This window comes from Salmo trutta, chromosome 24 (assembly GCF_901001165.1).
Source record: "Salmo trutta chromosome 24, fSalTru1.1, whole genome shotgun sequence".
Classification (NCBI taxonomy): Eukaryota; Metazoa; Chordata; class Actinopteri; order Salmoniformes; family Salmonidae; genus Salmo; species Salmo trutta.
This window is the reverse complement of record NC_042980.1, coordinates 39,977,766-39,991,005: the sequence shown is the minus strand read 5'-3', so window position 1 is coordinate 39,991,005 and position 13,240 is coordinate 39,977,766. Positions and strand designations below refer to the sequence as shown.

At 41.9% G+C, this 13,240-nt stretch overlaps 2 protein-coding genes across 11 annotated transcripts in view; one reads left to right on the top strand and one right to left on the bottom strand.

Annotated features, from left to right (window-relative positions):
* LOC115161305 (peripheral plasma membrane protein CASK-like) overlaps nt 1–6,032 on the top strand; it is a 224,508-nt gene extending 218,476 nt beyond the window's left edge. For 7 of the 10 annotated variants that reach the window (XM_029712184.1, XM_029712182.1, XM_029712186.1 and 4 more), the window contains 3 exons: nt 621–823; nt 1,610–1,693; nt 3,061–6,032. In XM_029712184.1, coding sequence (XP_029568044.1) covers nt 621–823; nt 1,610–1,693; nt 3,061–3,237 — 464 coding nt within the window. In that variant the 3' untranslated portion in view covers nt 3,238–6,032. The remainder of the gene's footprint in view (nt 1–620; nt 824–1,609; nt 1,694–3,060) is intronic. The other 3 variants (XM_029712187.1, XM_029712190.1, XM_029712188.1) reach the window with 1 other exon arrangement.
* Nucleotides 6,033–7,839: 1,807 nt separating this feature from the next.
* Nucleotides 7,840–13,029, bottom strand: nyx (nyctalopin). The gene is made up of 4 exons (XM_029710722.1): nt 13,015–13,029; nt 11,027–11,287; nt 9,665–9,969; nt 7,840–9,031 (listed from the first exon to the last, which is right to left on the bottom strand). Exons 1-4 carry the CDS (start codon nt 13,027–13,029, stop codon nt 8,200–8,202), a joined length of 1,413 nt encoding a protein of 470 aa, XP_029566582.1. The 3' UTR covers nt 7,840–8,199.
* Nucleotides 13,030–13,240: the final 211 nt, after the last annotated feature.

Sequence of the window (13,240 nt, the reverse complement as noted above, 5' to 3'; positions counted from 1 at the left end):
ATCCGTATCCGTGTTGTTCAGCCACGACTCGGTGAAACATATGATTTTACAGTTTTTAATATCCCGTTGGTAGGATAATCGTAATTGTAGGTTATTAATTTTATTTTCCAATGATTGCATGTTAGCCAGTAGAACGGATGGCAGTGGGAGTTTACTCGCTCGGATTCTCAGAAAGCAGCCCGACCTGCGCCCCGTTTCCTTCGTCTTTTCTTCATGCAAATGACGGGGATTTGGGCCTGTTCCCTGGAAAGCAGTATATCCTTCTCGTTGGACTCGTTAAAGAAAAAAAGCTTCTTCCAGTTCGTGGTGAGTAATCGCTGTTCTGATGTCCAGTTATTTTTGCTCATAAGAGACAGTTTCAGCAACATTATGTACAAAATAAGTAAAAAAAATAAGTTACAAACAACGTTAAAAAAAAACCTAATAAAATAGCACAGTTGGTTAGGAGCATGTAAAACGTCAGCCATCCTCTTCGGCGCCATCTTAACATAAACTTACTACACACTGACTCATTCACTCACTCACTCACTTTGACCATCCGTTGTGATTATCGTTCTTACTTAACCCCCTCCCCGACACCCTCCTCCTCTCTTTCATCTTTACCTTACACCCTCCCCCAGATACAACCAGACTTCCTAAGAAGGACGAGGAAAATGGGAAGAACTACTACTTTGTGTCACATGACCAGATGATGCAGGACATCAGTAACAATGACTACCTGGAGTACGGTAGTCACGAGGACGCCATGTACGGCACGCGGCTAGAGACCCTCCGCCAGATCCACGAGCAGGGACTCATCTCCATACTGGACGTAGAGCCACAGGTGTGTGTGTGTGTGTGTGTGTGTGTGTGTGTGTGTGTGTGTGTGTGTGTGTGTGTGTGTGTGTGTGTGTGTGTGTGTGTGTGTGTGTGTGTGTGTGTGTGTGTGTGTGTTTATGGGGTGGGTGTGTGTATGTATATGGGGTGGGTGTGTGTGTGTGTGTGTGTGTGCGTGCGTGTGCTTGTGCGTGTGCGTGTGTGTTTATGGGGTGGGTGTGTGTATGTATATGGGGTGGGTGTGTGTTTGTGTGAACCATAGAGATAGTTAGAGGACACAACCTTGTATCTGTTTCATTATGGCGTCTGTGAGAGAATGGGCAGCGCAATTGAGGTCATCTCCATTTTGAAGCAGTCCATTTTCTTCTTCTACTACTTATATGAGTTGGTTAACAAACCGAAAGGGTGCATACTGCCACCTAGAGTGAGTTGTTTAAACAGGTGTAAATCCAAGGTTGGCAATTCACTGCCACCTTCAGTTATGGAATGTTGTCTCACCAGTGTAATTAATTGGCTGATCCTTCCTGATGACCTGGATGGATTATGTGATCCTTCCTTAACCCATAGGAAGTCCCACCCAGTTGGCTACTTCAAAATGGTGAAAGTCCTCAATGGCACTGCCCATGCTAAACGGGCGTCTGGGCACTAGAGTCCTCTATCTCTACAGTGTGAACAAAACATTCTAAATAACTTAGGTGTTTTGTCATGTGTGCTAGTGAAAGCCGAGGGTCTTCTCAGGCAGGTCTTCTCACATACAAACAGCCCAGCTGAACTGTAACCTATTCTCCATTAGGCCCTGAAGGTCCTGCGGACAGCGGAGTTCGCTCCTTATGTTGTTTTCATCGCCGCACCAACTATTACCCCTGGCATCAATGAGGTAACATACTCACTCACTCTCAGGCGCACACACACACACACACCGACACACACACACACACACACACACACACACACACACACACACACACACACACACACACACACACACACACACACACACACACACACACACACACACACACAGTCAACTTGGGACACTGCAGCTATATAGCCACAAAGTGGAGGTGTCATAACACCTATAACACCTAGCGCTCAACAGGGAAATGGTTCCAATCATTTTTCCACCATTCATTTTTCACATAGGGAATTTTAAAAACACTTAAAATAAGGGCTGTGTTTTGTGTAGGTTTACACTAGTGTGATGTTTTGATAACCATGTAAATCTCTCTCAGACAAGGTGACTTTTATCAATATATTCGGCTCTATTTACTCTCAGATTTGAAAATGCTAATTAGCATCAAAGTAGACATACAAAACTGTAAATCCCTGCAAGCTCCTGCATGTCATCTCTAACTGACACCTTTGCTAACAGGTTTTGTGTCCATTTAAAACTTGCACAAGACAGTTCACAGAATTTTCCATTTAAGGAAATGTAGCCTATTTATTCATTACTACATTTAGCTAACATTAGATAGTTAATCCAGATATTCTTACCTTTGCCTCGATTCGGCAGTTTCGTCCAGATCATTAATGGCATTTGTAGTTCTTTATGATAGCCATGTTTTTGGGGGATAAATACAGGCAAATATATTAATAAAAGTCACCTTGTCCTAGAGAGATTTACACGGTTATCAAAATGTCACGCCAGGGTAAGCCTACACGAAACACGGCCCTTTATTTGAAGTGTTTCTAAAATCCCCTATGGGAAAAATGAAAGGTGGAAAAACAACTGGAACCACTTCCCTGTTTGACCGCTAGGTTTTCTGGGTATCATGACTCGTACTGTGGTACTCTATTGGCACTCTTCTTTTTTTCTGCACTCCGACATTTTCTTTTTCTTCTCTCATCGCTTTCTTCACTGGTTTATTTTTGCATGCTGTCTTTGTGAACTTCTATTTTTCCGTTTCTCTTGCGTTCGGTTGACTGGCTCTCAGCTCCCCAGGTGGTGCAGGAGGCTGCCAGTAAGTATGAGTAGAGAAAACCCATAGTCAGTGGTCTATTGTGTGGTAATATTACCTCAGTAAACCAGCTCAATTCTCTCCTCCAGTCTCCTCTCACTGAGGACACCAGGGCCAGGCCTACCAAAGAACTGTCCTGAATCCCTACTCATCCACTCTATACACTCACTCTTTCTCTGTCAGTTTAATTTAAAACTGCTTTATTGGCATCACATCTCTGTCTGTGTCTTATTATGTCTCTCTCTCTCATTCTCTCGTTCCTCCCCCTCTTTCTCTCTCTCTGTAGGACGAATCATTGCAGCATCTTCAGAAGGAGTCAGAAATTCTCCAGAAGACCTATGCCCATTACTTTGACCAGACCATAATCAACAACGAGATAGATGAGACCATCAGACACCTAGAGGAGGCTATAGACCTGGTCTGTACCAACGCACAGTGGATCCCTGTGTCCTGGGTCTACTGAGGAAAAAACACAAAGCCCTCCTCTCCTCTCCTCTCCTCTGCTTTCTCCTCTCCTCTCCTCCTCTCCTCTGATTTCTCCTCTCCTCTCCTCTGCTTTCTCCTCTCCTCTCCTGTCCTCTCCTCTCCTCTCTGTCCTACTGGACCTTTATGGACAACACCCCTCCCCTCCCCAATGACTCCTCTTTAGCTCCCTCTCCTCAGCAATGCATCTCTGCGAAAACTCCATAGAGAAAGAAGAGTCCTCTTTATAGCTGTGCCATTATCGCATCTGTGACAGCATGGGCAGCACCATTGAGGCTACAACCCATAGGAATCTCCACCCAGTTGACTACTTTGACTACTTTAAAATGGCCGAAGCATGGTGGAAGCCCTTAGCTGCCCATGCTAATAGGACCTTTTGGCCACTTGAGGCCTCTATTATTCACTATGAAAAACTCACATCATTCCTTCAGGAAAAGAAAAGCACCTCAACCAATCAGAAACCTCTGTGGACTGCACATGACCTTCAGCAGCCAATTGAAATCCTCCAACTACTGCATACGACCTGCAGCAGCCAATGAGATTCTGCCCTTACACACTACCTAGCCGATGTGTTGTATAAACAAAATTAACAAATAGATATAGTCATGTCTGTTTTAGCTAGGAGGCAACATTTTTGTAGAAGTTTGTTTTAAAGAGACAGTACTATATCTCCTCCCCACGTAGTGCACTGCAGCCTTCTGCATCATGTTACTGGCTTTGGCCCCATTACCCCATCCTTCATGGATGTTGAAGTTCTTTCTCCTCGATCACACCGACAGCGTCATTGCATTTCCGTACACCAGAAGTACATTCATTTCCAATGGTACGCTGCGTTTGCCTTGCAGCATTGTTTTGCAGAGGCAGTTGTAATGCGTTCTGTGTGGTTAATACATTGGGTACATTGAACGTATGCATGCTAGACGGCTTGACAGAAATGGGAGCAGAAGGTGAATGTTGAACTTTTGTTGCACACATATCCAGATGATGCTGCGTACCATTTTGCGCAATGATGCTGTTGGTGTGATCGATGTGACAGCTGTCTCTGTGTTGCAGCTCTTTTCCTGCATATTCTCTTTCTCTCTCTCTGGACAGACTGAAGAAAACCACACAAACACTCCAGCCTCCCTTTATCTGGCGCTCAACACCTCTTTATTGATCCTTTACTCCTCTCCTTTATTAGTAGTGCTGAGAGATTCATTTCGGGTGATTTTTGGTTTTTCAACAAGATGTCGGTTCAATAACTTGAATTCCATTTAGTTCATTTTTTTGTGAACCCAATGCACTGTTTCTCTAGAGAGAAATCAAATAATTCACAAAAGAAACTTACTCAAGAACTATGTGGGCCACTTGGCTGAAGGGAGTTGTAGTTTTCATTAAGCAAATATTATTTGAAGAACTAGTAAAAGGATTTTGTCAGACAGCTGTACAGCTAGCCTAGCTAAATAGGATGACTAAAGACAGAACGACATGGGGAGTACAGAGATAACATTATCTGGCTGGCTGACTGCTACTGTCTGAACAGCGATAAGATGACTTTGAGGAATGAAAAATAATAACGTCATCAAATAAAAACCAAGTAATATACACAACTGAAATATTTTATTACTTCAGAGTAATTTCCTATTTTTCTATGATGTCTACTCAATGTGGACCTGACTGAGACAATGGAATATTTTTTTATGTTTTCGCAATTTGAATGTTCACAATTTTTGGCTTTGGAATTTCCATTCAAATGCAACAAAAAAAAGCTCATTATTTCAGAATGCATTTCATGATCAAATAATAATAATTCAAACCGAAATCGAAAACTGTGATTATTTTTTAAGAATCGAACCAAAACCAACCCGACCTAAAAAAAGCACTAATCCCTCAGCACTATGTATTAGCCTTTATTGTGAACTTTGTTCACATAATCATGCTCTGTCTTTCTCTAAGCTCACTCTGTTATTATTCATGTATTGTAGTTCAGTTTGATCTTGCTTCATTTTGACTGTATATGCTATCACCCTAGCCACCCCCACCCCTCTCCCCTGCAGACACACACTCACACCTCCACAAGATACTGTCTCTTCTAAACGAATCCAGAAATGTTTTAGAGATTTGAATGAGGTCTCATGCATGTTGGACATTCGCAAGCTTACATGCCGTCTGTCCGTCAGTCGGTCAGTCCATCAGTGTTCCCAGTGTCCTGCTGTAACCTCCTCTCTACTGAAAACCAACATTCCACCAACATTCCACGCGTCTGGAAGACTCCACTCGACCAATGGAAGCAAGGGGAACAGGAAATAACAACCAACAAAAATAACCTTGAAGCCTATGCACATCCCTTGGCATTTCAGACGACATTTCTAAAAACAACAGATTTTTCCAAATCGACCATAGTAGCGAGCGAGATCGATGTGTTTGTTAAAAAAAAAAATCTTGATTTGTTGTATAAAAAAATTAAGAGGAGGGGATCAAATTACAACTGATTCCTGTTTTGCCATTTCAGAAATGTGTCGTCTGAGAGTACTAATGTTTTAATTAAGTTTAATCAATGATAGATTAACGCTGATTTGTATTCTGGATCAAAAAGGATGTGTACACACTACGTTTTGCAAGGTGAAGGCTTTGCAAAGGAACAGTAGGCAGTTTGTGTATCTGAATAACTGTGTATATGAAATATGACTGATGATGTTATATGTATGACTGCCCCAGTGTAAAATAATCTACAATGATAAAGTTCTTCAAAATGATTTTTTTTTAAAATATATTTCCTTTCATGTGTTGAAAATGTAACCTGCTCCTGTTTGTGTGTCTCTCTCTCTCACTCACACACACACACACACACACACACACACACACACACACACACACACACACACACACACACACACACACACACACACACACACACACACACACACACACACACACACACACACACACACACACACAGAGAGAGAGAACATGATGTTTATTCAGGTTCATAAGCAGCGTCTCTCAATAATCAGTCATTCATTTTACTTTAAGCCCCACAGTACAGTTCATCTCTATCGCACATTCACTCCCACTTAACCTCTAACCCCTAAACCTTAGACACTTTTTGAAGACCCCTTAGGGTTAGATCAGAAAGAGCTGGACGGTTGCAAGTAAAATGGAGAAAACTCCACCTAGCTCATTATCATGATCACAGTCAGGCCACAACATCGCCCTCCTCATCCAGTTCCCTAGTGGTTCAGTCCAAATACAAAAAGGGAGAAATATAATCCCTAACTCTCAGCAGTTTATAATTTAAAAAATAACACCAGCATTAATACATTAAATAAATACATGAATGCATTATATAATACATGGTAATAATACATAAAGTAAATCACAGTGATCTAATATGACACCATGGCCTTGCAGCGTCCAGCCCATTCCAGTAGTTTGTCACCCATAGCCCTAGACCTCATCTCACATTAACAGCAGATTCACCATTACTTCACCGGGTGGGTTGACATTTCCACTAGGCTAAAAGGACATCCTAAGCAGATCAGGGTCAAAGTTCAAACTGTTGGAAGGAAATCTAAGACCTAGATTAAATCCATAGCGTGAAAGATCGGCTCTATAGGGTGATTGAAATTTAAAGGCAATGTTCCAGTGTTCGCAGAGACCGCATTCACGGTACGCGCTGCATATGTCGGCTCAATCGGAAATGACCTTTACACTTTCATTGTGCTATAACAAGGATCTTCCTCGAAACAGATTGAATCTAGCCCTAAATAATGTGTAGGAGCAGAGTCGTGTGTTAAGAGTTTAGTATACATCGCTCTGTGAAGGAGTAAGGTCAATATTAAAAATTATATTATGCCAACGAATACCATTTAACTAAATCACTGGTTTGGCAAGTGACATTTAGCAAACATTGTGATCATAGGAAACATATCAAATTATACATATCAAATCATGAATAGTTGTACCTATTTAAACAAAAAGATAGGTGTTAATATGCACACCCGTATACAAAATTGCATATTTACTGTGCACAGAGACTGTGTATGAAATGTATGCTGCATCATCAACAGTACAAATCTAACGCAAAAAGGGAGTGTTTTGATAGTCTATTGATACATTGTCATGTGACAGTCAATACAGTACTGTAGATCATCCCAAAGAATGCAGTTCATTCTGTCTTTTTGATCGTTTTCCCTATTGACTACAACATACTGTATATACATAAGGGAAATCAGGTCCATAAGAGGCAAACGCAATGATAAACTCCCTCTGTAAAATTGTGCTAGACTAGACAGAGGCTTACAAGGCAAAGAGGAGCATGCTGTAAGAAGATTAATGCATTTATGAAAAGCTGCACAGTCTACATTTACTGAGTTGAATGATTAAAACAAGAAGAATGAGGGAGGAAAATATCTGTCGAGTATATAAAGGCGCTGATGACTTGACCTGTAAGCGTTTAGACATTTACATTAATTAGAATAATGTTTATTAATGTTACAGGGAACACATTCATGTTTTAAATATTATATAATATGAATGAATGCTATCATTCATTAGAGAATGTTATTTAACACAAGGAAGGTATTGAAATCTAAACCTTTGCAATAATCCATGGTTTCAATACAACAAGCATTCTGCATAGTACAAGACAAAATATGTGCTGTGAAATATCAAGCAGTTCAGTGTTTTACATGAGCCACGCTCTCAGTTCAGCCTGTATCCATGTGATCTGAACCTGTTGTATTACTTATTCCTTTCATTTCGAAGGATGAACAACCAACAAATGTGAGTTTTCATCAGCAGGAAACTCACATACTCCACAAGACTTTATTGGACAGTCAGATACTCAAACATCCAACAAAGATTGGCTTGTCTGTAGCGTTCTTCATTCAAAACAGCTTTCCTCCCAATGGGGGGAAGAAATCACCCAATTTTACGAAACACAACCACATTCTTCCATCTCTCAGGTCCCAGTCACATGCCCAAACAGGAAATCCACATCTGATTGGCCAATCGTCATCCAGAAGACACACCACATCACCAACAATGAGACCAGTGATTGGCTGACGTCTGCCCCTTTGATCCCAGCGCTGAGTCCCTCTGCGGGGTCCAACAGGGTCCCGTTCCTCAGGCTCTCCGTCCCGTTCCCCACCTCTTCCCTGAGCTCCTGCTGTAGCAGCTTGGAGATCAGGCTGTTGAAACGGTTCTCCGTGGTCGAGAGGATCTCCGAAGACATCGTGGTCAGGTTCAGCTCCCCCGGATCCAGGCACGACCCATTCACCCTGGCGAAGACTACCTCGCTCAGATCCAGGCCGACCACGGAGGACGGGGAGGCGCAGGGGATGTCCCGGACCAACTTATAACTCTCCATCCACTCCTTAAGATACTCCAGAGAGCAGTCACATTCCCAGGGGTTCCTGAAGAGGTAGAGGCGTCCGATGAAGTAGACAGGCTGGAAGACGGGGAAGGGCAGGGAGCTGAGGTTGTTGCTGTTGAGGTGGAGGGTGATCAGACTGGTCAGGTTCTCAAAGGAGCCCTCCTCAATATAGACCAAGCGGTTGCGGTCCAGGTAGAGGACCTCCAGCTCCACCAGGTCGCTGAACCAGGTCTTGGAGATATTGGTGAGCTGGTTGCCCCCCAGGTTGAGCATCTTGAGGCGGCTAAGGCCCTTGAAGGCCACCCGAGGCAGCTCAGACAGCAGGTTGTCGTTGAGGTAGAAGTTCTCCAGGCGCAGGAGGTCCTGAAAGGACTGGTCGTGGATCACGTTGATGCGGTTCTCCTGGAGGTTCAGGTACCTGACGGGATTTGGGAAATGAGAAGTGTGATTATGCACATCTAAAAAGAACAGGATAATGAATTATCCAGACGAAGAGAGAAAGAAATGTCGGCTCAATGTTTGCTGCTCACCAAGAAGTTTGTCAAAAATAAAATAAAATCAAATTGTATTAGTCACAATGCTTACTTTTGAGCCCCTAACCAACAATGCAGTTAAAAAAGTATGGATAAGAATAAGAAATAAAAGTAACAAGTAGTTAAAGAGCAGCAGTAAAATAGCAGTAAAATAACAATACGGTAGCGGGAACATTATGTACAAAATAAGTTTAAAAAAATAAGTTGTGAACAATGCAAATAAACGAACAAAAAAAACACAATGGGTTGGGGACGCGTAGATAATACATGGATTGATAATGCTAGTTATAATGTTTTGACATTATTTGTCTTTGCACCAATTTGGCTTCAAAGGTTTTATAACTGTACAAATTTAACAAAGATCAACATGGTTGAAATGTTTAAAGAACTTCTTGCCAAAAGCAGCCAACAGTGAACAGAATCTGCCTTTCCTTTCTCTCTCTCTGAGTTACAGCTAGCGACCTACCTGAGAGTCTGCCTTTCCTTTCTCTCTCTCTGAGTTACAGCTAGCGACCTACCTGAGGTTCCCCAGGCCCAGGAGAGAGTTATATGCCACCGCCTCGATCTTGTTCCGCTCCAGGTAGATGTGGGTCAGGTTCTCCATCCCGCGGAACGCTCCAGGAATCCTTCGGAAGTTGTTCTGGAAGCAGAAGAGTTCCTTCAGAGCATAATTTTCTAGAAAAATCCGGTCGGGCATGTTGAAGAGGTTACAGTCGGCCACGTCCAGTCGGACCAGGCGTTTGAGCCCGGTGAATGTGCGGGTGTGGAGGTAACGGATGTACTCGTTGTGGGCCATCTTCAGTTCCACTAGGTTGGGCAGACCCTAGAGAATTATCATAATAATACATGTGTTAGTAGTATAATAATCATATATTCTATACACTCCAAACTGTTCACATACAGCAATAAGAGAAGTCAAAACATGATCAAAAATACTGAAAAAATTAAATCAACCAAATGCTCAGTATATCAGGAGAAGAAAAGGACATAATCTCAAGCAAAAAGACAACTTGTAATCTTGATTGTAATGGATCTCTTTTTGATTGTGTGTTTGTTAGGTGTGTGTACAGTACATGTACAGTACACCGATGTTGTTTCTTTGTATCTGACCTGTAACCAAACTTTTCCACTTACCATTGACATTTTACTAATTTAGCAGACTCTCTTATTCTTTAGCAGACTCTCTTAAGATAGCTATGCGAGCCAACTACATATCACAGTCGTAGTAAGTACATTTTCCCTCAATAAAATAGTTATTAGCAAAGTGCTAGTAGAAAAGGACAAGTACAGTATTACATTTATTACATTTTTGGGAATACAAGTCAAGATGTTGCTGCTGACCAGTGGTGGAAAAAGTACCCAATTTTCATACTTGAGTAAAAGTAAAGATGCCTTAATAGAAAATGACTCAAGTAAAAGTGAAAGTCACCCAGTAAAATACTACTTGAGTAAAAGTCGGAAAGTATTTGGTTTTAAATATACTTAAGTATCAAAAGTAAATGTAATTGCTAAAATATACTTCAGTATCAAAAGTTAAACTAAACGTATAAATCATTTCAAATTCCTTATGTTAAGCAAACCAGACAGCATCATTTGTTTTTGTTTTTACAGATAGCCAGGGGCACACTCCATCATTTACAAACAAAGCATGTGTTTAGTGAGTCCGCTAAATCAGAGGCAATAGGGATGACCAGGGATGTTCTCTTGATAATTGTGTGAATTAGACCATTTTCCTGTCCTGCTAAGCATTCAAAATGGAATAAGTACTTTTAGTTGTCAGAGAAAATAAATTATTAAAGTAAAGTACAGATACCCCAAAAAACTACTTAAGTAGTACATTCAAGTATTTTTACTTAACACTTTACACCACTGCTGCTGACCTTGAAGGCCCCAGGGGTGATGAAGGAGATGTTGTTGTGGTCCAGGGACAGGGACCTGAGGGACGGCAGGGTACCAAAGGCCCTCTCAGACAGGAACTTAAGGCTGTTCTTGTCCAGGTTGATGGAGGATGCTTCACAGGGGAACTCCCGGGGCAGGTCGGGTAGGCCTGAGCGGTCACACAACACACTGCAGCTCTTCTCCAGCGTGCACGTGCAAGAGGCTGGGCAGGAGCGTGCACACGCCCACAGAGTCAGCGCAGCCTGGGGAAACAGGCACAGGACAGAGACTAGAGGGAGGAGAAGAGGAGAAGAGAGAGAGAAAGAAATAGGAGAATAGAGGAGAGATACATATGGAGGAGTGATGGAGATAGAGGGGAAGGTAAGAGAATGAAAAAACAAGAGAAAGCAGAGGTTTGTTTATATTTACAAAGATCTTTTTCTCAAAATGATAAAGCCCAAAATGTCTTAAAATGAATTTAGCTGAATCCCAGATGAGTTTCTCAGAGAGACAGACAGATGGACAGCAGAGAAGGATTGGTTAATACTGCAGTGCAGATGAGAGGGGATTTCACAGACCTGATTTGAAAGTTTTAGGATTACGACTTTCATTCAGTAACCCTAACCTTATGTTACACAACACAGATGTTGCAAAACAAACCATATCACTGATTAACAGATACATACTGTATGTCAAACTTAACCTTTTGCTTACATTCATCTCACAAAGTATGAGTATTTTGAGGGTGGATTCAAATAAACATGGTAGTGCATAGGAATATACAGTGGTTATAAACATCAGCTTTTTATTAGAGATACTGGTGCGCTTTTACTGAAGAAAGACTAGGACTAGGTTGCTCCTAGAGCTCAGAAAGAAGTTGGCATCTGCTTACTCAAGTTGGCATCTGTTTACTAAGGCCCCGCGATCATAATTATTATAATCATTATAATTATCGACAAGTGAAAATCCCCACTACAGTGTATATTAGAATCACGTTGTAGAGGGGATATGATCTGCAATGTTCCCTCTGCCCAGATTAAAGTGGTGTTGTGACTAAATGTGTGCCGGGGCACAGGGTGGAGACAGTGATGATTTGATAAGGGAGTCACGCAGCACAGTGGGCTGACAGCTAGGCCTGTTCTCAGGGTTCTAGCATCATAGTCACGCAGCACAGTGGGCTGACAGCTAGGCCTGTTCTCAGGGTTCTAGCATCATAGTCACGCAGCACAGTGGGCTGACAGCTAGGCCTGTTCTCAGGGTTCTAGCATCATAGTCACGCAGCACAGTGGGCTGACAGCTAGGCCTGTTCTCAGGGTTCTAGCATCATAGTCACGCAGCACAGTGGGCTGACAGCTAGGCCTGTTCTCAGGGTTCTAGCATCATAGTCACGCAGCACAGTGGGCTGACAGCTAGGCCTGTTCTCAGGGTTCTAGCATCATGCCAAACCAGACCGCAGTCAAGTCAAATAATGATGTGATTAAGACAGAACAACTCAGATTAGGGATGAGTTAATACAACAATAGGACTGGGATTTTACCCTCCCATCCAGCTACAGTAAGGCTGCTGGGAGTTTAACGGCAGATTTTAATTTGATCAATCAATAAAATCTCTCCAGATTAAGGACCACTGTTCAATCAAACCTAGTATCCAGGGTTTTTTGTGGGGGGTTGGGAGACATGTTTGGATTAACAAAGACTTGTTTGGATTAATGGACTGGAAATAGAATAGGCATCTAATAATAGTCTGGAAATAGATGGACTGGAATTAGTGGGCTGGAAATAGAATGGACATCTAATGTTAGTCTGTTGTATATCGATTAGAGTAATGTAACGTGATTCAAGAGATGTTCAGAGCATGAGGATCATCAGTAGACATTCCAATAAGAAATGTGAAACTTTGTGTGAGAACATTTGTTTTTGGATTCATATGCTCAACCACACAATGTTTACCATGTCAAATAAAAAGAAACTCCAGAGCATGTATAGTTTACCATTTTACGACTCATTCCTAAAGCTGTGCCTGGCTGTGTTACTAACATGTCACCATAGGCTTTTCTAGCCTCTTTTCCATGCCCATTAACCCCAAAACATCCATGGATACCATGGGTCATTTAGCTATTTGATTTTCAATTTTAAGACCCCTGTAGGTATCATAAAAAATATATACAAAAAATAATTTGATAAAATATAGAATTTGGCCTTTACTAATATAGTTCA